General features: G+C 42.0%; 1 protein-coding gene across 2 annotated transcripts; it reads right to left on the bottom strand.

The window, feature by feature from the left end:
• Positions 1-962: 962 nt before the first annotated feature.
• Positions 963-27029, bottom strand: scn2b (sodium channel, voltage-gated, type II, beta). Of its 2 annotated transcripts, XR_007571644.1 has the most exons (6): positions 26791-27029; positions 12568-12728; positions 12266-12482; positions 10789-10981; positions 8117-8182; positions 963-6557 (listed from the first exon to the last, which is right to left on the bottom strand). XR_007571644.1 is itself a non-coding variant. In XM_050070285.1 (5 exons), exons 1-5 carry the CDS (start codon positions 26873-26875, stop codon positions 6524-6526), a joined length of 690 nt encoding a protein of 229 aa, XP_049926242.1. In that variant the 5' UTR covers positions 26876-27029; the 3' UTR covers positions 963-6523. The 2 variants fall into 2 exon arrangements, 1 of the variants encoding a protein (XP_049926242.1); XM_050070285.1 differs by lacking the exon at positions 8117-8182.
• Positions 27030-27348: the final 319 nt, after the last annotated feature.

The raw sequence follows: 27348 nt of genomic DNA, 5'->3' as shown, positions 1-27348 counted from the left end.
TGATGGAATCAGAGTACTGCTTGCTTTCGTAGGTTGGAGACTTGTACTGCTCACATACATACATACATAGCTGTCGCATTGTCAAAGATAAAGCACGTGTCCGTACTGTAGAGCAGTCACAGCTCTGATTCTCTATCACAAGTTACACAAGCGATATTGCTGTTTAGTATAGCCGCTGTCGACAAAGGCTGGACTGATGCATCAGAGGACATTTTGTAAAGGTAAATGAAATACTGTGGGAGGTGAAAGTTATGAGGGGACTTGTCACCTCAAAGCACGACTTGACTGTCCAGATGGGCCCTTGCAAAGGGCTCTGACCTTTGTGTGTGGATTTGCATGTGTCCTTGTCCGTCTGCAGATATGTGCCGGCCCTGTGATACACTGGTGGTGTTTCAGTCAAGAGAGACTTTATTTTAAGAGTGAGCAAATAAATGTATTGACATGTTGCACAATAAGGTTTAGAAATGTGATTGTGACGTCATTATTTTAGTGGAGGTTAGCTATGAGTACAACAAAATTCCCCCCAGATGGAGTGTAGACACTGGTGGTGGTGAAGAGATGAAGAGAGTTGGTTGAAGGTCTGCTTAGAAGAAATGTGGAGCAGGGCGCTTCTGATGAGCAGAGTGGACGGAACCCTTGGCGCTGGATGTGATGCAAAGTAGAGGTGAATAAGGTGGAGGAGGGTCGCAATCGATTTTGCGCTGAAATGACATCTCTGGCACCGGCACAGAAAGGAGCAGTTTTGAAGTTTGCCAGCAGTGACATAATTGGCTCGGGTACATGTGAATGACGGAGAGCATCAGTCTTCCTGAATGAACTTCTGCTGTACTTCGTACTGTGGTGTTCCCTGTCACTTGACGAATGCGACCTGGGTTCCAGCCCCGGGCCAACTCTGAGCGAGATCAGACGGCATAGCTAACAGATGGGTGGACCAAAAAAGAAAGCACAGAAAAACGCCGGCATTTTCCTAAATCATCTTTATTTAAAATACATAATGTAATGACAGCTGCTTGATAACAGGCAGCACAGTGCAAGCATTAGTTTGGTGTTCACTATCATTTCAAAGTGATACAAGAGCAACTACTCAGGGCAAACTCATAGCCAGAGATGGTAAACAGTGATGCACAATGATGAATCTGCCTAGTACATGACACAGTATTCATGTTTTTATTTGTTCCATTGTTTCTGAGAAATACAGTATATACAATATACATTATGTATCTGACTTCATATTGCAGACAAAACCTTCCTGCACTAAATCCGCCCAAATGTTAACCTGACATCACCACATGGGTCAACGTTAACATACACGATCACACACAGACAGCGGCGTCCCAGGAAAGGTTTATGTATTTTGCCTACTTTAAAAAAAAAACAAAAAAAACAAATCACCATTTTATTGTTGTTCTTTACAGCTTGTTTGTGTTTAATGACCGTATTGATATTTGAGGAAATCACACATTACATATAATGTTGGAAAATAGTATCACAAATGATAAAAACAAACAAAAAAGTAGAGTAATAGGCCTAAACCTAGATCTGCGTTTTTTTTAAAAACATTGTCTGAAACCAGGACTGGCCGAGTCACCAGATTTGGAAGCACTCTCCAACACCTGGATGACACAGCGAGCCAGTTTAAGACACGAGAGGTATCATAGAGACATCACTCTACGACAGCCTGTCATCACAACATAGTTAAAACATAAGACATTCAGAGAGTACCAAAGCTCACATGCTGCAACATGGACATTTAACAGTGATTTTTATCAAGATAATATATATTTTTTTTAACATTAAAGTGCTCCAACCAAATAAATGATCAACTAAACACACTACCGATACATTTCCCATTTAACCATACAATCATCATGCCATGTTTCTATTACAACAGCTCCACATTCTGATATATACCATCTTATTAAAGTGAGCTTTATATATATATTTTCTCGTTTCCATTATAGTCACATGCTCTCCACTATGATTATATTAGAAGTGGTTAAAATATGTGAATGTGCAAAACAATATCTACAGTTTTAAACACCACTGTTGAGGTAAAGGCATTACTTTGCAGACGGAGCTAGGATGTACGTTTTTAAACTTTTGAAACTTTATTATATATTTATCTGCTTTAAAATAAACACTACATTGTGTTTGTATTGAGGTGCAATGGCTCAGTTTAAAGTTGTTCTTTCTTTCAAAATCTCTATAAAACAGGGCTCCAGTTGGAGTTAGAATAACAAGACATAGATTATTTGTACTACGGAAGCTTTTTTTTCTTCATGACATGACATATTAAAGTTGTTTCTTGATATTGTACAGGAGGCAGACTAAACTCCCCGATGTGCAACCGAATACCTCTGAGACTTTATAAATTAAAGATGCAAGCAAAATATATATGCGTGTATCAAAATGAAATCTAAATAAAATGCAGGTGTTATAATATTTGATAAATGGTGCCACCTGATTACGACATAGAGTGGAAACTTAAACATGCTTTGACTGACACTTTGTTTTGGTTTAGTGGTAAACTTCAAAGAGCAGAACCTAGTTTCTTACTTTTTTATATTAGTTTTCTTTTTGATATGCTAGGGCTGCCCCCGACTAAGAATTTTCCTAGTCCACCAATAGTTGTCATTTGGGCCATAAGTCAACTAACCCTAACCCTAACTCTAACCCCCTAACCCTAGTCTGCATGTTTACGATCTTAATGTAATTATTAAATGATATATTTTGGGCGGGGCAACACAATGGTTTGAGTTGAAGGTGTGAGAAAGAATAGTATCAGTAACATTGTTAACACTGTGCTACATTACAGAGAAATACAAAACCGTACTAATGAGCCTTCATTAATATAGGCCTATATTTTATCTACAAGTGCACGTCACACACTGAGCGAGCCGCCTGTTAATGACGCTGTTGGCAAAGCAGTAATGATTGTGCTAAGTGGCTAATGGGCATGTAGCTACTTCCATGTTTCAGATGATACGTCATGTTTGTAGTCGACCAATGAAGATGAGTTTACATATCACCTTGGGTTCGTCCTTCACCTTCTCAAAATGATCCCACACTTTGGATTTCCTGCCCGACATGTTATTAACTAACCTGTGGAATAACGTGACTTATTAATTAACGTGACTCCTGTCTGACTGCTGAGCGTGGCCACTTCCTGAGTCTGTCCTTTCAAATTAAATTCCGCCAATTTTGACAAGGTGCAGCTCCTAATTGAGTTTCGTGCTTTTTTTTTTCTGCAACTAAGCGACCAATGAAATGTTGCTGACTAACAACCTTTCTGTTCGACTAACGTTTGGTCGACTATTCGGGGGCAGCCCTATGATATGCACTGTTTGACATGTACTCTTGGCAGTACAGTACTCTAGTAGAAAAGACTCCTGACTCCTGCAGTCTTTTCTACAAATTCTGTTCCTCTCTTACCTCTCCTACAGCCCTGTCTGAAAGTAGATGTGCGAAGTATTCCTTCGTTTGGAGTTTAGTCCTCTGAACATGCTTCCAGTTGCTAAAATAACAAATTCTACATGTTTTTGTTAGTAGGCTCTTATCTGTCAGTTTTGAATATAAGCATCATATATTTCAATTTGGTTCATTTGGTATAATTCCCTGTATTACTGTCTGTTAATGGCACTCAACTCTGTGAGTAATATGGGTCATGCTCAGGATTACTTCAACTGTGTCTGTTTGGGCAACCTTTATTAATTCTTACCCTAGTTATTACTAACAGTTGGCACCAGCATGAACTGTGGGTGCAGTGTGAGGTTCTTACTATGATTCGTCTCTGATATGTTTTTGACTTTGACAAAAAGGCTGTCATGAAGTCAACAATAATTCATTCCACTCTGTCTCAAACAACACACTTCTCACCCAGCGCTAGCTTTATTTGTATTGTAGGGAAGAATTCTGCGAGGGAAGCTCAGCACTGTCACACTGACACTGACAATTTTCCCCATGCAGTGTGTGCAAATAATTGCACAGTGTATTGCAGTCACAGATATTGTACGGTCTAAAACCAAGACTCAATTTTAACCCTTCAAATAACAGACTGAACTGAAATGTGTGCCTGCTGTATTCAGGCACAGTAACATATCATTCCTCTAGGCAAGGCCGAGATGGATGCTGAGAAGTTTCTGTCATAGGGGTGGACGGTATAACCAGTGACATACAATAGAAATATAAAGATTTAAATATGCTATAAAGTACTCTAAAAACACCACTACAACTCGCTGCAAATTAATCAGTGTAGTTGTGCATTTTTGGGGGCTCAGCTCAAACCCTTAAAAAGTTTGTTTAACCATTTAAAGCAGATATATGCACTATTTTTCAAACCATCTGAGAGAACGCCATCCTAAAAGAATGATCAAAATCAATACATGATAGTTACTGCAAAAATAAATCAGCCTGTACAGCCTACAACCTATTATGTATCTACTTGTTCTCCAGCTGCCTTCATCATTCTGAAACCATAACAGAACAAATGTTGAGGATGACTAATCTGGGCTACTCTAATTGCAAATCAAGGATCCGCAACAATGCCAAGTAGATGTGGTCACTTAGCTCTGAATTGAATATAAGGCCAACAGAAGAACATCTACTCAATTGTATTTGATTTCTTTAGAGAGTAGCATGGTAGGATAGCACGGTAGCATATACAGCGATCAGCCAAAACATTAAAACCACTCCCAAATAAAGTGAACAACACTGATCATCTCGTTACATTCTCAAGTTCGGCAGGAAAATCTTGGGTCCTGGCATTCCTGTGGAATGACCAAGTACCCCCCCAGCTGGACAACGCACCATGCCACACATCACCTTCTGAAGTGTGGGATGGCACACTGTCCAATGCCATTGGGAGTGCTGCTCCCATGAGGAGAGGGGTACCTGGTCTGCAACGGTGTAAGGGTGTGTGTTATGTATCAAGTGGCGTCCACATGACTGCCCGGACCCAAGCTTTCCCAGCAGAACACTGAAGCGTAACAAGACGATCAATGTTTTGCACTTCACCCACCAGTGGTTATAATGTTGTAGCTGACTGGTATATTATTATCTGAAAGACACAAAGTTGAAGGCATTTTAAAAACTTAAAAGACTGAGGGCTTTTGAGAAAACATTCAGGGCTAAAATCACTCCCTGGTTCCCTATGACAAGTCAAAATGTACACTGTGAAAAAGGTCTACAGATTCTACTGACTATGCGGGGCAAGAAAAACCCAGACAGGTATGAGGAATGTTTAAGAATACTCTCTGGATTACACATACTCTAAGTGTGCATCTATTTTAAGACATGGTGCCCATACAGGCAGATGAGAGACAAGGCTTTAAAGAAGTACTTCACTGCTGGGAAGACGGTCTTTTCATAAAACGGGGTTGTCTATGCAGTAAGATGCATATACTTTTGAAGTCCGTGCTACATGAGCAGAGAAAACAGAGAAAAAGGGCTGTGGCATTTGCTTTTGATCAAGAGACAGAAAACGTTCAACTACCAGAATGCACTGCGTTGCACCAGAACACTAAACACTCCTGCTGGTGGACAATGTAATGAGAGTTTCCCTTCCGCAAGCAATATGGCGGCAGACTGGTAGCAAACATTCGTTTTTTAAACTTGGTTTATATTTGAACAGCACTGCCTAGTTTTACGGTTTGATCATCTAAGATCTGCTTGATCTCAAACTCTTTGTGTCCAAATGCAGAAGTACAATCTATAGTTGAGCGGCAGCCTTAAAGCTGGATCCGCCGAATGACACCTATACTTCATCCAGCATTTTCGCTGGGAGTTGAGCAGGGAGATCTGGGTGCTGGCAACGTAAAGGGAAGTTACTATTGATTAATATGATACAAAGCTGGTTGACAATCGTCAAAGTATTCCTTTAAGGCAATGTTGAAAGACACTGGATTCACAGTGTGTCAAACTAAATCTCAAAACTGAACTGCAGCTGCTGTTAACTACCCAAGTTATCACGATACAACAGATATACACACAATATTTGCTCTGCAGTGTGTAGCTTTTAACATCCATCAGGTATTAACTCTGCCTCTACAGCCACTGTTAACAATATTATTAGTTAATGAATAATAGATTCAGGCAATAAAATTAGATATTAAGATGTTGGGTTATTGTTACTGCTCCATCCTAAACTATACTGTGGTATACATTTTAGGTCATACCGCCCAGCCCTAGCCTGTCCTATAGCGTGCGTTGAAAATGCCTTTCCGTATGATGAGATAAGACTTCTGATGCTGACTTGTAGCTATGAATTAAGTACTATGTGTTCAGTAGTTAAGTTGCAGAAAAGTCCTCCCTGGCTCATTTCAAGGAAAGAGACACATCTCATACAGACATATAGAAATACGCACGCACACACAGACACATTCAGTATACACACACACACACACACACACACACACACACACACACACACACACACACACACACAGAAGCACACTTGTGTGCGGTGGCACACACACGCACATGCAGAAGGGATGGAAGTATCAGTGGACAATGATTCAAGCAGTGGTTACGACAGATCTTCAGGAAGGGGGTGTACATGTCTGAAAGAAAAGAGAGGAAGAGAGAGTGAATAATATTTTGACCTAAGCTCATAATGCCCTTGGTAGATGCTCCAATAAATAAGCCTCTCTCGAGGCAAAGTCAGCAGGTAGTGAGATCTGGGGCAAAGTACACATTAAGAAACATATACACTCACCGGCCACTTTATTAGGTACACCTGTTCAACTGCTCATTAATGTGAAAAGATCAGCCAATCACGTGGCAGCAACTCAATGCATTTAGGCATGTAGACATGATCAAGACGACCTGCTGAAGTTGAAACTGAGCATCAGAATGGGGAAGAAAGGTGATTTACGTGTCTTTGAACGTGGCATGGTTGTTGGTGCCAGACGGGCTGGTCTGACTATTTACTGGGATTTTCACACACAACCATCTCTAGGGTTTACAGAGGATGGTCCCAAAAAGAGAAAATATCCAGTGAGCAGCAGTTCTCTGGGTGAAAATGCCTTGTTGATGCCAGAGGTCAGAGGAGAATGGCCAGACTGGTTCAAGATGATAGAAAGGCAACAGTAACTCAAATAACCACTGGTTACAACCAAGGTCTGCAGAAGACCATCTCTGAACCAACAACACGTCCAACCTTGAAGCAGATGGGCTACAGCAGCAGAAGACCACACCAGGTGCCACTCCTGTCAGCTAACAACAGGAAACTGAGGCTACAGTTCACACAGGCTCACCAAAACTGGACAATAGAAGATTGGAAAAACGTTGCCTGGTCTGATGAGTCTGGATTTCTGCTGCCACATTCAGATGGTAGGGTCAGAATTTGGTGTAAACAACATGAAAGCATGGATCCATCCTGCCTTGTATCAACGGTTCAGGCTGCTGGTGGTGGTGTAATGGTGTGGGGGATATTTTCTTGGCACACTTTGGGCCCCTTAGTACCAACTGAGCATGGTTTAAACACCACAGCCTACCTGAGTATTGTTGCTGACCTTGTTCATCCCTCACCAGATCTCAATCCAATAGAGCACCTTTGGGATGTGGTGGAAAGGAAGTTTCACATCATGGATGTGCAGCCGACAAATCTGCAGCAACTGTGTGATGCTATCATGTCAATATGGACCAAAGTCTCTGAGGAATGTTTCCAGCACCTTGTTGAATCTATGCCACCAAGAATTAAGGCAGTTCTGAAGGCAAAAGGGGTCCAACCTGGTACTAGCACGGTGTACCTAGTAAAGTGGCCAGTGAGTGTACACTTGCACACATGCACACACATATTATATACACTTTTTCCAAACCACTTTTAAGCACACTGCACAACCTTAATCCTCTTTTGGCAGAGAGAGGACTTATGAGTTTATCTATTGATTAATAAGAACAGGCACTGAGGCTAAATGCAATTCATACTGTGGTATGTGACATGCAAAGATAGCAGTGTCACGGCAGTTTGGTTTGACTTTAGCAGGAAGTTTGATTCTAAAATGACTTGTATTTCATATTTTTCACCATACTGCCCAGGTTAAGTTCCACAGCAGACACGATGTTCATCACAGACAACAACAACAGTCTATATTGGATGACATGAGCAGGTATTTACCAGAGAAGGTGTACCAGAGGAGCTCCACAGGCCGCTGTTTCAATCACATGGCCCAGCTATGGTTGTCTATAGATATAAGTGAAGAGATGCCCAACAACAGGTTAGAGCTCAGTCAATAGAGAAAGAAGGTTTGAGGTCTGTAATCCAATAAGAGGAGACGAGGAGTTTTGGAAGCTAAAGTGCTGAACGCCATATGTCTGAGCTGTGTGTGTGGTTGTTTTTAGTACAAATAATATTTTGGGCAGAAACTGTTGAATATACCAAGACCTGGATAGATAACATTCTGTAAACTGGAATTAAAATGTTTTCATTACACTACATCCCAACATATAGTATTTCTGGGAATGTTTATGTGTGTGTTTAGATTTTGAGATATGTACTACTGACTAAAGAAAGTTAAGCACCATGGCTCGTGGTCTGGGCTGCTGAATTTAGTATGGTATACGTTTCCAAATTCAGTGGAATGTGATGTTTTCTAGTGGTATGCCGCTGATGACTGTTGGCACGGTGCTGCTGTTGTACTAGTATATGTCATTTAAGATGAAAAGACACCTAAATATGTATTTCGTACTGCCGTAGATTACACCGCTGACCACTGCTGCTGCTGTATGTCACATATCACAGTTTATAATAACCATGCAACAGTCACTGTTATGCTCATACTTTTATGGTAGCTAACAGCTAGCATAGCCTGCGGAAATGACAAAGGGTATGTTCTGAATCGCATACTTTTTCTTTTTACTTTTAATAGGTACTGCAGCTACCCTTAAAAAATACGTACTGTTGTATGCAGTATGCACACAGTTGGGACACACTACTTGCTTTTGTTGCGCCATTTTTTGAGTTCACCGGAAATGGCGATCAACCCTGAGAGCTCTGCTGTTGTTACTTTACAATGTATGTAGTTTAACCTTAAAGGAGAAGTCGGGTGTTTTGCACTTTGAGCCCTGTTTCTGGGTTGTTTATGATTTGGCTTTCCCCTGCCTGGCTTAACAGTGCTGCCTATGGCCATGTGTGAACCTGTCTGGCTTAACAGTGCTGCCTATGGCCATGTGTGAACCTGTCCGAAAACTGAAACTCACCGAGTGGTCAGTGGTGTTCGTTGATGTTCTGACATAAAAATTGTAGCAAACTGTGGTTTCCATCTGTGTTTTCGCTATTCATCCCGATTGTGGAACTATTTTTTCAGTTGCCTCATACCCGTGTGTAAACTTCCGCTTGATCGTTCGTTTGACCCTGAAACGTTATAAACTCCAGCCCACTTGATGGCGATAATGCTCCTTTATGTGGGTGTCGCCAACCGGCAGGAAACCATTGCAATGTAATGGGACACAGAAAAGAAGCAGAAGAAGAAGGTTGGCGTTGTGTTCAAAGGCATCATACTGCGAAAGTTGTTTACAAGCGAGTAATCCATTGTGCAGTTGTTTAAACTTATTACAAAACGTTTTCGTTCGTTCTTGTTCTTCCTCCATGAGCTCACACAGCACTGTTGAGCCGGCACTTTCGCTGAGCTAAAAGACTACAGTGACTACAACCTTGTCGTAAACAACCCCCTTTCCATTTCCGGTGGCAGATTACTACCAACGGACAGTGAGGCTTCTATAGAAAACCAATGGATTACATAAAATGTCAAATAAATCGTCACGACAACCACAGTTTGCTACGAATTTTATGTCAGAACATCAACGAACACCACTGACCACTCAGTGAGTTTCATGGCTTTGAAAACTAACGTTTTGGTTTTAGGACAGGTTCACACATGGCCATAGGCAGCACTGTTAAGCCAGGCAGGAGAAAGCCAAATTCTCTGAAAAGGAGCAATCGTCACAGTTTTGTTGTTAACCACTCTATTTCATCATAAACAACCCAGAAATGGGGCTCAAAGTGCAAAATACCAGACTTTTCCTTTAAAGTTCTTACTGCACAGATTTTGTTCACTTAAACAATTAATATTCCTATTATACTATTACTATGGTCATCAGTCGCTTGAATGCGTTATCATCCATCATTGTGACTTCAGTCAGTGTTAAAGCAATGTTTGCTGCTCAGTCGATGTGACATGTCGTATACTACGCAGAGGATTGTGGGTCAGAAAAGAAAGGAAACAATGCTGGCTTGTATACTGCAAAATCAGACCAGATGTGGTGGGACATCCTGGTATTTTTGGCACACTGCATTTGACATAATATGTATCGGGACATCCTAAATTTTTTTCTGGCATACTATATGGTATGGTAGTATGGGTATTGGAACACACAGAACTGTGCTAACTTGATTAACTGTATTAAATGCTGCTTGTGACACTTTGTTGAGTTTTTTTTCTTTTTTGTCAATTCTTTAATGTGAGAAGTGGTATCTGCCAGTGAGGCATCAGTGACGTGTCATTTGAGTGGCACATGCCAGTTGGGCATAGCATTGATACAGCAGTGGCATATCTTAGTAGTCTTACATCAGTGACGACAAATAATCAGCAGTAAACTCTGCTGGAGGAGAGAAGTATCTGCCTGAACTAAAACAACATGTTGTTTCTATCTAGCCAGCAGAGTAAAAGCTGCAACTAATAGGTGTATCACTGAAACAAGAGAAGCATACTGTTACTGCTACTTTTTAATCTTGGTGCTACTGGTAGTTTCTGCTGGAGGATAAAAGGATGTTATGGTGAGATTTCTTACTTGGTTCCCTCCTCCGCAACACCATCAGCCTCCAGTTTTCCCTCCTCCTCCATCTTCTCCTCTGAAATCAGTTCCTGTTTCCGGTGTCGACGAAGACATTTCACTACTACCATGGAAAGGATCAGCAGAGCTAACGCTCCACCCACTGAAGCCCCAATCGCAACTGCGATTGTTGAATCCCTCGGCGGGGGAACTGAGGGGAGGAGAGGGTTAAATAGTTTGTAGACAAAGGATGGAGACAAGTGCAATGCTGGCTAAAAGCTCTACTGGGCTGATTAAACAGAGTGGAAAGAAAGAAAGTGCTGCTGAGTTAGCCTGTGTCGTATATGTGTGTGTGTGAGTGTGTGTGCGTGGGTGCGAAAGAGATGCTGAGGGACTAAAATCAACCTCTTGTTGGTCATTAATAAGTAAAAAGCTGACTCATCACCAGTAGGTCCTCACACTCCAAGAAACACACACGCAGTCACACACACAGTGTCTTTTATGTGATTACTGTATGTTATTTATCCTTAACAGTGACAGAGAGAGCTCAATACGCTGCAAAACACAAGCACATTATATCTGTTACATCACTTTAGCAACACATACAGCATATTATATTTAGAAAAGTCGTTAATAAATCCAAACTCTGTCAATATGCTGATGCTGATACATGTTATACATGATACTGAAGGTCAATATTTGTTTATGACACTGATTAATGGTTTGTGCTTTTCCATAAATACTATTTTCATGCTCTTGCAGCTCTAAATAATATTTCTGAAAGCGAAATCAAGGCAACACTTGACACAATGAACACTTTCTTACAGTTGCATATACCCTTGAAAATACACCTGCGGATTTTAGTCTGGAAGCTGTGGATAATTTTGAAAGTTTGAGGGACATAGTTGTGAGCTAAAACCAAACTCAGGGTTAGGATTTATAGGCAACTGACCCTTTGCTAAGTCCCGCCCCCGAACTTAGACTGGCCAGTCATCATGTAGCATCGGGCTGGATCAGAACATGCTGTGCTCCATTGACTCTAATGCAGTCGTTTCAGATTTCCTTCATTTTCAGGCTGGTTTTGTGGATTTGGAGCTAAATAAATGTCATGTATTAATGATACTCGTTACCCGGAGAGGTTGGAAAACAATACACGTTTCTTCCCTGTTCCAAAACCAAAATCAGACCCTGAAAAGTGTAGGGTTAGCTAGCTAGCTACTGAAGATATAGCCTACTGAATGTATGCACAGATGAACATTGTTTGACTTCCCCCAGAGATCCCTGCCTGTCCGGCGGCGTAGGTCCGCATGCTGGCAGCGGCACGGGGATGAAGCCAAACAGCGTTCATCTGCACACACTGTGATGCCACACAGCTGGTTCAATATCAGCAAAGTTTCCCTTTATATTCATTGTCTTGTGTGGCGATCAGCAGTGATGTGGTGGTTCACTTTTATATAGAATTTTATATCTTCAGAAGGTAGGGTTGGTATCTTACGTTCGGTAACAACATTGAGCTGTATGACACCATGTCCCTGGATTCGGTCTGGGGGGTTTTTCACATAGCAGTTGTAAATGCCCTCATCCTCCAGCTGAACATCTGATAGGGTGATTGACAGGTCGTTTTTATCCAGGTTCCCAGCAAATGTGACCCTGTCTCCAAACCGTTCTGAACGCAGAGGCACCATTCCTTTTTTCTTATGGAATGTCATAAACTATGGAGAGAGAGATAGATAATGGGTTTAGACTTTTTATGATGTAGGGACCTTAGCTGTTAAGCATAGAGACGAGTCACCTTACCATCACTTCTGTATCATTAAGTGTTTCTTGGTAGGTCCAGTTCATGGCAAACTTTGTAGCATCCATCCTATAGCAGGAAGTAAATGTGCAGGGGATTTTGATGGTTGATCCATTCAGTGCATTAATGTTACTGGGCATGAGCACATCCATGCCTGAACAACCTGTGAATAAAAACAACACCAATGTTAATAACGCTAGCACCAACAGTAATAAAACATATAAAACATGTGGGCTGTGAGGATTAAAACAGAGTTGATACAGTTTTTTTCTTCACCCATTTGTGGTGCCCCAGATGAATTGGTGCTCTTAACATTTGACTATACTGCCTATGCCCAGGGCCAGCACTGCTAAATGTTTTACATGAAATTACAGATATCACAATCATTAGATTGTGTTAAGAAAGCCCCAGTTTCAAACACTTTCAGTATGGTACCTTTGGAACCTAAAGTAACCCTTCAGACATGGTACCCAGACCCTGTCACTCACTGCTCCGTCCAGCACTCTGCATTTCCTCCTTTATCACTCTGCACCTCGTTTATCGTCCACAGAATGAGGCTGCATGCCAACATTTTCAGAACAAAATAGAACAGGCTGAAGAGTCTTTCTCGATGGGATATCTAAAAATAGCAGGTTTGTGCATTTAGTCCTTCCAAGGCAAGCTCGGAGGTTTGGTGTTGCCACAGGAATGACGCTCCTCAACGCTTTTTTCCTCCGAGTGAGGATTGGGATGTATGTCGTTCACATAACCCAGTTGAAATTAATATATATAAACGCTTGAATGATCCACATTACAAAAAGTGTATGTCATATAAAAACTAAAGTAATGGCCAAAGTTGTCACAATGAAATTTAAGGTGTGTTGGTGGATTCACGTCGTCAGCTCATACATTGAGCAACATTACAAATTAATGTTCCACCTAAAAAGTCGCCGGCACTCGGCCTAGTGAATGAAGTTATTTTTTTCTCTGACTCCAGCTGCTACGAGAGGCTTTCACTTCATAGTTACAGTTTTAATAAACTCCGCTCAGCCCTGAGCAGAGTGACCGTCCGCTCTTGCTCAATCAACAGACTGCAGTGTTCACAGCTCCACCTTTTAGTACCAGATCTGTGTGCTAGGTACCCCAACAGAGGGGGGACCGAAAATGGGGACGGTATGGAACGGTTCCATTGGTAACATCCACAACTTTTCACAGTGGAAATGGAAAAAAATGCGTACAAAACTGAACTGTACCGTACTGCTCGGTGGAAACGGGGCTTAAATACAATTGTATAACGGAGCAGTGTGTAATATTTTGGGGGATTTAGTGGCATCTAGTGGTGAGGACTGCAGATTGCAACAAGCTGAAACTTCTGTCGCTTAGAATTTCTTCAGTTTTCATTGTTCAGGAGCCAAAGTATCAGCAGAGGTGAATCAAACCGCTAAATGCACTGAATAAACCGGTTTGTGTTACAAATCAGTGTCTCTCTACTGCTGTTTGGCATGTCTGAGACGGGCCACTAGCCAGGCACATGCTAGTCTCTATATACAGACTCTACTGTACATTCAGTGAATGTAGAGTCTGTAGGCAAACCCCGGAGATCTTGCCTCTGGAAGAAGAGCGGAAGAGCCCTGGTTTCCGGTTGTAGGCTGTTTGTAGTCCGCGTGATATTGACCAATCACGTTTGAGCCGGCTGCAGTTGTTGCCAGGTTAAACGGTCCGTGCGGTGAACTAACGATGCGGAACATAATTGGCATCACTGCAAACTCTGAATTCATCACAATGGTTCAGCATATTTACTTATATATAAACGGAAGTCGGAAACGGAAATTCGCCTCCTCCACCCAAATCAAACCGGAATGCCAAAAAAATCAGGGGTCTGCCCCCAGAGGCTGTATCACTGTCTGCTCGAAGTCAGACGCCGAATACAGCCGATGGGTTCCGAGAATGGGCACATGCTAATGTAATATCTGCACAAGTTGGTAACTTGTTCACACAAATCACCATTGCATTTGCGTTACCACCATGACTGATCAAGTTGCTAACCTGTTCCCTTCAGTCACTAACCTGCTTGCATAAGTCGCAATCTTGTTTCCTCAAGTCAGTGCCTTGTTTGCACAAGTTGATGACTTGCTCCCTCTAGTCGCTCACTTGTTCTCACAAGTTGGTAACTTGTTCACAAAAGTCACAAACTTGTTCCCTCAAGTCATGAACTTAGTCCTTCCTTATTTCTGATCAAGTTTAGGATGAGGCGACACCATTGTGTGGTGGTTAGCACCGTCACCCCACAGCAAGAGGGCTCCTGCTTCAATCCCAGGAGGGAGCCCTTCTGTGCGGAGTTTGCATGTTCTCCCCATGTCAGCATGGGTTTTCTCTGGGTACTCCAAATTCCTCCCACAGTCCAAAGACATGCAGGTTAATTGGTGACTCTAAATTGGCCGTAAGTGTGAATGTGAGTGTGAATGGTTGTCTGTCTCTATGTGTCAGCCCTGTCCAGGTGACAAAAGGTAACAAAAGGAAATACATTTGTACAATTTCTGCTTTAGGAAAATGTTACATTTTTCCAATGATGTTTGGGCTTTTTTGGGAAATATCTATACACTGACAGTAAATCTGGTACAAGTGGTTCAACTGAGGTGTCGAGTGAAAATGCTGAAGTTAAATCATCATGTACAGGTTTGTGATTACAGCCTAATTTATATGAACTGTGTGTAATCTCACAGCTGTGTGATGGCTACATACTGTAAACTAGCATATTTTAGGGCTCAGCGTTTAACCAAATATGCTATAAAACAATCAATCAATTTCAATCAATTTTATTTATAAAGCCCAATATCACAAATCAAAATTTGCCTCACAGGGCTTTACAGCATACGACATCCCTCTGTCCTTATGACCCTCGCAGCGGATAAGGAAAAACTNAAGTATATATTAGTATCTGGCAGTATACATGTGTGACAATAATCATATTTGTATAATAACAGTAGAAGTATGACTAATGACTAATGACGGCAGCAGCAGCAGGAGGCATCTGGCAGGACCACGGCAGCAGCACAACCACACACGTCACGCTGTCCAGGCACCGCTGCGATATGAGTTAAATATGAAAATAGAGACAATTTTCATAGAACTAAAAAGTGCAACTCCTCAGCAGTTTCATCTTGCCAGTGTGTAGTGAGGATGTGTTTTTCCATGTTAGGCCTACTGCTGACTCTTCTTCTGCACTCCATCTGCAGAGTGCCATCTTTCAGGCTGACAGTCATTTGATGTCAATTCCTCGACTCACAGAACAGATTTAAATGTGGGGAAAGTCCCGCAAAGTGACTGCAGATCAATCGATACGTCTGCTACATACTTAACAATTCCACTGAAGTCTGTGCAAAACACAGAAAGTGGTGTCTCACAGCATGTATGTTTAATCCATTTAAATCTACAGCATAAGCCTCCATATCATAGATGGATATGCATATTGCATTTTTCGAGCAATGTCTCTGTCTAGAGAATAAAAAAAACTGACTTCCACACAATTCTACTATTTGTGTTGACAGTTTCTGCATGGTTTCAGTTTTCTATCACCGCTGGAGAAGGTGTCATCCATGTGCAAACACAGGGATCTCAGCATTTAAATTGTTTTTTCACAATATTAAAATGTAGTGCTTTCACCGAGGTGAGACAGGCTCCATGTTTGGACTTGACTTTATGGATCATGCAATCATTTTTCTGTTTGTGCAGTTGTCTGGAAAGCAGTCGTTGTAGTTTCTCCCCAAACTCAAAGTGCTTCTGCTTTAAGAAAACAAATTATTTTAAAATCTTTGCAAAGATAATCTGATTATATTGGAGTCCAGTGAGGACAGGCGGGCTTTCTCCTTATCTAACTGATGAATTTGTTATTCTAACTCTTGCAGTGTTTTCACACTTGGTCCTTTTCAGCTCTCTAAATGGACTCAGAGCAGTGACTCAGCATTTCTTGCACATATGTGAACACTCAGACTCAGACCCCTCTTCAAGTCCGCAGTGCGGTTCGCTTAATCTAATCATTGTGAACACAAAGCACTCCAGATTCGCTTTGCTCTTTGCCACTGTATCTAGTCCACTAGATCGAGTGCTGTTGCACTGGGAGGCTTTAAATAACAGACAAAACCACGTCGGCCTGTAACGCTTGCAAGGATGCAGGACGAGGAGTAGTTTGGTCCACGGAAGATACTGCACGTCTCCAGATGTGGAATGTAGAATACATCAAATGGCAACAGTCTACAGCACAGAAACGCTAAGGTTTTCCTCCAGTTTTAAGTTCATCTGAAAGTGAAAGGCTTCAAAACCACACTGCAGTGCCACGTCAAAGTAAAAACAAAACTATGTCAATATATATTATATAAAGTGTGAACAGAGAGAGGACTGAGGCTTTTCTGTTGGTCCACTTGTTGGTGCACTTTAAGAGGACTGAGTTCGGTTTGTTTGAAAAGGACTATATGTGAAAACACCCTTAAAGCCTGGCCCAACTTAGTTTATCTCTTCGATCCATAAATGTAGAGCTTGACTGCAGGTAGTGATGGAATTGCATTAATCACCTTGCACATGGTTACGCTTTAATCGTGCCAAATAAAGTCAAACCCCATGTATGAAATAATATGGCTGATCAGTGTAGTGGAGGTCATGATAGATTTATTTTGGCATTCCTTCATTGTCAAGTCATCGTCTTTCATTCAAGTCAAGTCAGTTTATTGATATAGCACAATTAAAAACAACACGTTTTGACCCAAATTGCTTTCCAGTGGAGGCAGACAGGTTCGGTCCAAGTGCCCGTGATTAAAGAAAAGTCTTTGTTCAAGATGAAAAAGCAATATAACATTTTTACTGTTCATTTACGTTACCACCTCTGCAAGTCATGTCTGGGTGATGGATGTGTCGTAATGATGGATGTGTCATAATGTTAAAGAATAGCAGCACTCATGGCAGTCAAGATGTGATGTTTTAGTTATCACTGGTTTGACTTTGATGAAACTGGGAGATGATTTATTTTGGCAATGTGATCCGGCCTAATCACATGAGTAGAATTAAGTGGAATTAATATACAGCTTATGTATTGTGGGCATCGGATGTTTGAATGTATGTTCTGCTTGACTGGAGGGATATACCTAATTTATCGTTTGAAGTTTATTCGGAGTAATTACAATAACTGCAGCTGATGAGGTTATCAGGAGGGATGTCAGGATAGCATCTTCTATGGAATACTGAAAGACAACAAATGCCCCATGATCATAAGGCTTGCACAGAAGTGGCTAGAAACTATGTAAGATACGTGCTTCGACTGCTCCACTATGCCACTTTAGGGTGTATCTTGAATTTAACATTTGAAAATAAAAGCCAAAAGCATATAAAAAGTATTGTTTAGTCTCCTCAAGTTCTTCCCGTCCCTTCTAACATTACGTCTCAGCATGGCCTTACACTCCCCAGACAGAATCTGTGCCTCTCTCTCAGTATGTGTGTGTGTGTGTGTGTGTGTGTGTGTGTGTGATGGGACTCTGCACCATTCTCTCCTCTGCAGTCGGGTGTTTCTGGCTCCCTTCCCACTGCTGCTGCACCACTCCACAGGCCTGCCTCTCTGCACCACACACTCACACTCACACACACACATGCACTTTCTACATCTCCACCCATCGTCCGTATGTATAATTTACACACACACACACACACACGCACACACACTCACACGCAACACTTTCCATCCGCACAATTCACCACAGTCAGGTGTCTTGCAATGCAGTGCAGCACCTGCTTCTTGACACACACGCATGCACTCACACCCTCCTACAAGGTGTGCATTGTCAGCAGTGAGCCAAGCATGCTAGCTGTGCTATGTCAATGTCATCCCAGCACACTGACCTATCTGTGCACGGCTAACAGCCAACACATTCAAGCAGACACAGCTGTCACCGAAACACACGCGTAAGCACTGCGTACACGTATGTGCCTTTGCAACCCGTACACAGATACACAGCGTGAGAAACAGTTGGATACAGGCTGCTGCTGACTCAGCAGTCCCGTGGATAGTGAGAAAGAGAGGCAGATGCAGAGACGGAGAGAGACAGAGACTTGCTAACAGATGAAATACTGCAGTGAAGCAGCCTCATGCGACTCCTCCCTTCCTCTGCCCCTCCTTCCTTCCTCTCCCATCTTTGTCCACCTCTCTCGCCTTGCCGTTTTCCCTCCACGTCTCCCGTCTGACCCCTCTACTACCCTCAAAATCACAGTTTTGCTTTCTGTTTCCCACCATCTTCACTTTCCAGTACTCCCTGCATCTCTCTGTTACTCCCTCCCATTCGCCTCCATTGTTGCCTCCTCTCACAAGGTCAATGCAGAAAGAAAGGTAAAACGTAGGTGGGTCTGTTACATCATGTTTCCTGTGCACTCCCCATTCCTCTTATCTATGTGACCACCTTTGCATCAGGTTGTATGTATGCACATAATCTTATTTACTAAAAAAGAACAGTGTTAATTAAAAAGAGGGGGAAGCCTGTCTGCCTGCGTCACTGATGAATCAAAGAGTGCAAGTACAAACCGACAGATGGTACTGACATTTGCTACGTGTTTGTGGTATAAAAATCTCTCAAAGAATGTACAGACTAGATTTTCACAAGAATAGACATGACAACCACGAAATGCTCCGATTTGTATTTAAGAGAAGAAAGGACAGATATCTGAGAGTTAGAAAGATACCAGAACTTACAGCATGCACAAATGTTTTCTATTTTAACAGGCAGGGTGGTTCCTAAAACTGCAGCTCTTGGATTAGCCAGGAAAGTTTCAATAAATATGACAGTGATTTTTATTTCCATAGCCGGGACTAGTCGAAACTCTCCCGCCTGCAGATCTCAATCCAATTAGGCATCTGTGGGATGGCATGGACAAAGCTTTTCAGAGTAGGAATCCGCTGAAGACCAACCGCAGACATTCTCTAAAGGTCTCCTCTAAAAGTGATTTAAAGCTGCTTTAAGGGCACAAAGAGCTCCAGCTAAGTATTTAAGAGTCTCTATTTTCATTTTCATGACGCTCCTTTACAAGGACTGAGTTGTACAATCCCTACAAGTATCGGCACTCACTTGTTTTGGTGTTGAAGACGGTTGTAACTAGATGTGAGGTATAAGAGGTGTTGGTCCTGAGTGGTTTGATGGAGTAAATGCTGCGCCTGAGTGTGTTGACACTGCAGGGTTATCAAATGGGCACCGGGCTTCTTGAGAGTGTTTTAAGGAGAGGGCTATGCAACACTGGATGTGTTTTTCAGATTGTTGCCAAAGCTTTAGTGCAGGCCCTGGTTCTTTTTTTGGGGTCTGGCCTCTGATCCCTACCTCCTTAAAGTCAACCGCAAAGCTTCTGAGCACTTAAACTGGGAGCACTTGTAAATTCCTTATATGTCCCCGGGGCGATATTAGGTTAAAGGGGAACTACACCCATTTTAAAAATTCATACAGACAGTCCAAAAATATTCGTAAACATGAACAACTCTCTTCTAAATCCAAAAACTAGAGTGCTAAAACTCAAATTTTTGATATCATCAAGTATAAAGTCTGGAGCTGCTCCGTAGACAATGCATTGGGAAAGTTATAGATGACACTGAGAGCACACAAGATAATGTTCTGAGTATGTGGGTACATTTTCTGTTTCATAATTCATTTTGCGCCCTAAAATCCATTGTATGCAATGTAGATGGACAGCCGACAGATACCTTACCTTTCTTCTGAAAATATTAGTCTGTGATAAATAAAAGTTGATCATGTTAGTGCAGGGTTACCTAGAGCTTTACATCTGTCCCATGGACGATCGGCCTACACACTTCTGGACGAAGATCAGCTCTGCACTCAGGATTTCAGGTAAATATGCTATGATACAGTGCTTGTTAAGGTTGCTTAGCAGCCTCAGATGCAACCTGCCATAGCTGTCTCAAAAAAAGCACAAAAGTAGCGCCTAGACGGTTAAAGACATTGCACGTGTACGGCCCCAAATGCTCAGCAAAATGCCGCCTGCCTACTTTTGTTCATACAGAATGCGCCTTTTTCGGGGCAATGGGGGGCGTGAGCAAGTAACAAAACGTGTAGCTCAGCGTGTGATGTAAACAGTGACGTGGGAGGGAAGGCGCGGCTGGTCAGCCCTTCGGCGATTCTCTCATAAGTTGGCCCGTCCTTCACCGTTCCCGTCATTTGGCGATTAATGGCCTCTTCGTTTGTGAGGGCAAGGAGGGCGCGCAATTCCTTGTCTCCCCAGTTGCTCATCTTTACAGTGTCTGTCACGTTTGCGTTTCCCTCTTGCTACTAGCTGCTCGCTAATTCCTGCTATCAGCTGTTTCCTGTTTATCCACCGCCAGTGGGTCGCACGTGCGGCGTCATCAACAGCCCCTCCCACAAGTCATCAACAGCCCCTCCCGTGCCTGTTCCTGTTGTTTTTAAACCAAAAAGGTTCTCCCAATATGTTTACCCCTACGCGGTGGAAAATTAGGCACCTTGGATCAACTCGCCAATCCGGCTCTGTGCGTCTAAACGCTCGCAGCTTGCCGGCAAAACGGCCCAACATTTGCCAAAAATCTGGCAGTGTAAAAGGGGCTATTGATTGTCTATGCAGCAGCTCCAGACTTTACACTTGATGACATCACAAGTTTGAGACTAACCCCTCTGGTTTTTGGCTTTGAGAGAGAGGAGCTCATGTTCACCAATACTGAACTTTCCCAGGCCATGTAAATAACATTGGAAATCTTAATTTATGTGGTTTCCCATTTAATGGTGACGGCATCATAAGGAGATCTGATTCCAGATACATAGATTACTGGTAAAAACAATTACTCAGTTCCAAACTGCTTTAGTGGGTCCAGACGTTATTTGTTCCTCGCGTGGCTTCCACTTCTGCTGCTGCTCGGCATCTTCACACTTGCTTGTGTGAGATTAAGTGTTACAACTAACCATTTGGTGTTCTGATGACAGCAGTGGGTGGTGGGTCAGTATCACTCAGCCGGCACAGAGCAGTTTTTGGGTCAAGTATTGCCATTGTTGACGCCTTTGTCTCCTAACACTGGAAGGACACTGGTGTGAAAGTGAATCATGATTTATTTTTTGCAACTTTATCACTACTTAACAAACGCTGTAAAGTCTACAAACATATTGAGGATGATATGTTGACCCCAGTATGCTGCCTTTAAACTGTTGTAAGCCTGGTATTGTTGCGTCTGGATTCAGTAGCTGTCTGTACTGCAGGGCTTAGCTCTGGTGCCCCCTGCTTTGGAGAACCTCACATTGCATTCTGCACACTGCAGCATTCTAAACGCAGGTGCCAAAAGAGGGGGAGCAGTCAGCAGTCAATACAGATCACGACAAAAATACAACATCTGTCAGTAACTCCTGGAGGAGTTGCAGGAATCCTGCAAGCTTTCTCTGGTTATATCATGACTAGACAGGGATAGGAATCAATCTCAGAACACTGCAAAGTAACAAACAAAAACAGCACAGAGTGAGCCTGCAACATCGATGTATGATATGTAACTGTAATATTAGCAAAGTCAAGGTCACATTATCTATTTTACTGACCTTATTTCACTGCAGTGTTGCAGGCTTAATAACTGTACATGCCCATACTCTGTTATTATCACCGCTAAATACCATACAACATGGAAAATATTGACTGATTGTGTAAGAGTTGAAAGGTACTTTCTATTCCTTCTCTCCCCTCTGCTCTTTCACTGTCATGCATTATTGACAGTCGTGTCTACTTATAATAGAGTCACTAAGTCTGGCTGCTTTAAGATACAGTACACTGAAACATTCAAAGAGCACTTAACAAGGTTTGAATGGAGTCTATGGCGGACAAACACTCCCAAATAAAAACAAAGAATCTTGCAAGTACACAGATGGACACAGAGGTATACAAAGCTTTGGATGGTGGTAGTGTTAAAGATTAGTCACATGATAAGTTCAGTGTCAGTTCACCAAACAAATTCACAGCTCCTAAAAAGGAATCTGAAAAGAAACACTGGGCACATCTTAACATCTTGAAACATGAGCAGCTGCCCCACACTTTCAAATTTTCAACCGAAAGTAATTTATTTAACTAATTTTGTGTGCTCTTGTATTGAAAACATTGATAAAGCTTTTCATTTTGTGCCGTAAAGATGCGAAGGGTTACGTTCTGAAAGCAATACTAACAATTTAATTCAGGAAAAGGTCTCGAATCAACATTTTCAGTGATTCATTTTCTGTAACCACTTATCCTGTCAGGGGTTGCGGGAGGGCTGGAGCCTATCCCAGCTGACGTGTGAGAGGCGGGGTACACCCTGGACAGGTCACCAGACTATCACAGGGCTGACACATAGAGACAGACAACCATTCACACTCACATTCACACCTACGGGTAATTTAGAGTCACCAATTAACCTGCATGTCTTTGGACTGTGGGAGGAAGCTGGAGTACCCTGAGAAAACCCACGCTGACACAGGGAGAACATGCAAACTCCACACAAAAGGCTCTAATCTCTATGTTACTGGAAAAGTTAAGTGGGACATCTAGGTCTCCTAAATTCAAAAATAATATTCTGTGACAGCACTGGAGGTCTTTTTATTTTCTCTATTTTGTTTGTTTTCTAAAGCCTCTGCTGGGATATGATCCCAGGATTTCTTCTCCCTTTACGAGACAGGCACTTTAACCAGCTAAGCCACAGTATAAGTCATACCCCTATATCTCCCACCCACTCCATGAAGTGCTGATCAAGCACCAGGCTACATTCAGTGCAAGACTTATTCCTCTGAGATGCACCACAGAGCGCCACAGGAAGCCATTCCAGTCTGAAGCCATGAAACTTCTCAACTTCTCCCTCAGACTGTCAGACACTGTGAGTCAATAGACTGGCCCTTGGACTTAATTCACCCGTCAGCAGCTTTAACCCCATTATTTATTTATTCAGTAGCCAATTTATATTTCCATCTGTGCAATAATTTAACTGTGCATTAATATGCACTTACATTTCAACTAAAATTCTTACCTTAATATTATTTATATTATTGCAATATTTATGCTTTTTTTGTTTTACACTGGAGCTCTATATTGTACTTTGATGCACATATTCACACATACCTACTTAGTAGATATTTGTTTGTGTATTTTCACGTATAATTACTCTCTGTGTGTACATAAGAGCAACTGTGATGTGACCCAGCTGTCCTCTGAGTTCTCGTAGAAAACAAAATACACTGCTGTTAAAACAAAGCTACAAAAATTAGGGTTATTTTATCCTTCTGTGCTTCATAATGCCAGGAGTCCTTGCCAGTGCACCAAGAGTAGACGCTTTTACTTTTCAGTGTGCTGCTGCCCTCTAGTGTCTCTCTGCAGGGTTGCTAGGTAAAGTAAAAACACTGATGGGCTGGAGGAATATTTACGGGAAACAGTTGCAGTTTCAGAAGTCTGCAGACGTCTATAGAAATATTGACAAAGTTGTTGTAAACCCAGACTACGGCTGATGTTTAACTGAAAGGCAGCACACAAAAAAAACATTGCAGCTGTGTTACTAAACAACTGAAAGTACTGGAAGCTTTCCCAGCTGCATTAAATGCCCAAGGAGTGAGTGTGTATCGCTTGATCACTGTGTAATGCTTTTCTCTTGCAAAAATATCTCTACTGACCTTACATATTTTCATGGGTGAGCTCAAGGTGTGGCACCACTCGTTTTTCAGCACATGAAGCAAAGAGATATCCTCCAGTTTCAGCCACTACATTTGTCTAAATCGTGCATATACATTAACCTCCTGAGACCCCAGCTTTCGTTTGGTATGCACTTTCAATTTCTCCTTGCTATCTGGGATTATTAGGACCTGATAAGTATGAAAAACGAATCACTCTCTTTGAACAGGGAGTAGTTTCTGAAAAATAATGAGGACAATGGGTTTAGTTTTAACAGTCACAAGTGTGTAATGAAGTATAAAACAGTCTATTTCAATGCCTGAATGTTGCTGTGCAAAAACAAACCTGAAGACAATGCAACATGTTGTAACTCAGTGGGTTAGGGGTCACCGCTAAAGTCTGAAACTGTTAAAAAATGTTCATTTCAATGCCTGAACATGGCTGTGCAAAACAAGATTGTAAATAATGTAACATTTCTTAAAGTCTTGTAGCTACGAAAACATTTTCCTTGCTCCACACTCTAAGCTAGGAATGTCCTTTTTGTCTGTAGGAGCAGTCTGTCACACCTTACTGGCCTATATAAAATGTTGTGGTAATACAATAATAAAGTCCCAGTGTCCTCAGATGAGTACTTTTTAATTTTACACAGCTTGTTATTGTCGCTAAAACTGGTCAAATTTGTATGCAATATAAAAATACAAATGTTATTAAGCACAAATCAAAAAATTCAATCATAAAAGTTGATCAGGTTTTGTACCTTGTCCACTTTTGTCTTTTTTTTTCTGAATTTAAAAGTGTCCATGAATGAGGACAACAGGTCTAAGTTAAGCAGAACGAAGTATAAGGTGCAGCAAACCCAAAATGTGATGTCCTCATTTGAGGATGCAGGGTCTCAGGAGGTTAATACACTAGATTAAAGTAAGTCACAGCTGGCTGATGGGCTCAGACATCTGAGAATATAGACAGATTTTGTTTTTGATTCATGGGGTATCTCAGAGCAACAGGCCTGTAGATGTATTTTATGCAATACTCTTTCATTTGGACAATTAAGCAGCAAAGCAAATAAGAATTAATGTCGTGGAATGCAGTAATGTTTCCTTTTTTCGTTTAGCATAGCTGTTGAAAAGAGAAAGAAACGACCTGCTTTAGCTCACTAGCATCTCCATGCAACAGGCTCCCCAGCAACAGTAAACTTTTGGGTATCTATTTTCAGTTGGCATACGTGAAAAAGCTGACACCATCCAAAAATACACTGGTGTGACTTTCCCTGTGTAATCTCCAAACCACTGAACTGCAACATTTAATGAGACAGAGAGACAATCTGGAGACAAAACTCAACTCGGCTGTCCCGTTGGCTCTCAGCGTTCCCTCACTCTTTCACTCAATCATCAGTGCGGCTTTACAGTGATGATGAAATGATGAAATTGGATGAAAATGAGAGGGTATTTTTTTAAAAAATATGAATGCCACTCTGCCCCTTGTTATTTTTCCTTTGTGGAAAACTTGATTCAGTGATTGGCGCATTGTGTAAATAAACATTCAGCCAATATTTAATCATTCAGACACAGAAAAATACCTTCCATCTCTCCCTGCATCATGACCCAGCCTGCTCGGGTTCGTGAACCTCACTTTGGCTTCACTTTTTGCTCGTGTGCTACACATACATGTGCATCTATCACTGACATGCAGCTTAACTGTAGTGTTTAATATTGCAGCTATGGTAAGCAGCAGCAAGGGGGGTATGTTACACAAGCTCAACCCTGGCTTGTATCTGCAGAATGAACTTTGCATGTGTTTGCTTTACCTTTAATCTCATCGTCCTCATTTGTTGTAATGATGCGGGGTGTGATCAGATGTGGGTCACGCCTGGCAAAGGCCTGTTTTGATCTGGTTGCTACCCTTTTCATCTGTGAATTATCATGAACTGCTTTTGAATGAACATCACACTGCTCCAATCTGCGCTCATACTAATCCACACACCTATTATTTCACTGATAAGCAGGTTTATGTCTGCTACTAAACACTAGGCCTACAGTATAAATATCAGCAGCATATTGTTAGCACCTTATTATGGGCCTATTTCTGTCCATCACTCACAACACTGAGTCACAGGGACCTACTGTACGCTATCCCTCTGTGTGCAAACCGAGCCAATATTTATTTTTATATAGTGCATCATAATCCTGTTTAAGGGCTGTGATGCACCACGGCAGTCATTTAGCTGTCAACACAGGCCAAAATAGAGACGTAGAGGAGGGGAAATAAGTCATTATGGAGCTACAGCGGACCACAACTGATCACAAATCAGTTTAGCTGAGGCAAACCACAATAATCTGGTTTTAATGGATGCCTTTGGTCAAAGTGGGTAAAATGCAAGAACAACAAATACGCGACATTATCTCATATACACCCATTATCTCCCCTCTCTCCTCCCTGCACACACACACACGCTCCCACAGTGAGACATGAGGGAAAAGGCCGAGAGATGCTGCGGTCTGTCTGTGCTATCATCCCATCGAACTGTTGATCCGCGTATCAATGTATCAGAGCATCGATCGGTTCGGCTGACTTTTTTTTTCTCTATGTGTTCTTACCGGAAAGCGAGAGCAGCAGCAGCGGCAGCAGCGCCGCGCTCAGCAGCTGAACGCCAGACCTCCTCTCCTGCGCGAGGGAAGACATTTTCTCTCCTTCCTATTAAAAAAACAGGCTTTTATCTCTAGAAAAAAATAGCAATATTAAAAATAAGAGCTGCAGGTTTGCTCTTGTAGTGTGCGTGAAAATGCTAAAAAGGGTATTTTTTTGTTTTAGAGGCAGGACATGGCTGGCAGTGCCTGTAGCCTTATGACGGTTGGTCTCATGGTTGTCGGTTTATTGGCGGAGGAGGAGGGAGGGCAGGACAGGAAGCGCGCTCAGTAAAATGCAAAGGTCGCACATAGAGGTTGTAGACCAGGGGTGTGTCACACTCATTTTAGTTCATGGGCCACTTACAGTCCGATTCCATCACAGGTGGACCAGTAAAACCATTGCATAACATCCTATAAATAACAGACACCTCCAATCCCCCCCCCTTTTTCATCCATTTACAGAAATGACAAACAGCCTGTGATGTCTTTTCCACATTCAGTCAGTCAACTACTCACTGTCATTACATG

This window comes from Epinephelus moara, chromosome 2 (assembly GCF_006386435.1).
Source record: "Epinephelus moara isolate mb chromosome 2, YSFRI_EMoa_1.0, whole genome shotgun sequence".
In the NCBI taxonomy this organism is placed as follows: Eukaryota; Metazoa; Chordata; class Actinopteri; order Perciformes; family Serranidae; genus Epinephelus; species Epinephelus moara.
The sequence above is the reverse complement of the archived record's forward strand: the minus strand, read 5'-3'. Positions and strand labels throughout refer to the sequence as shown.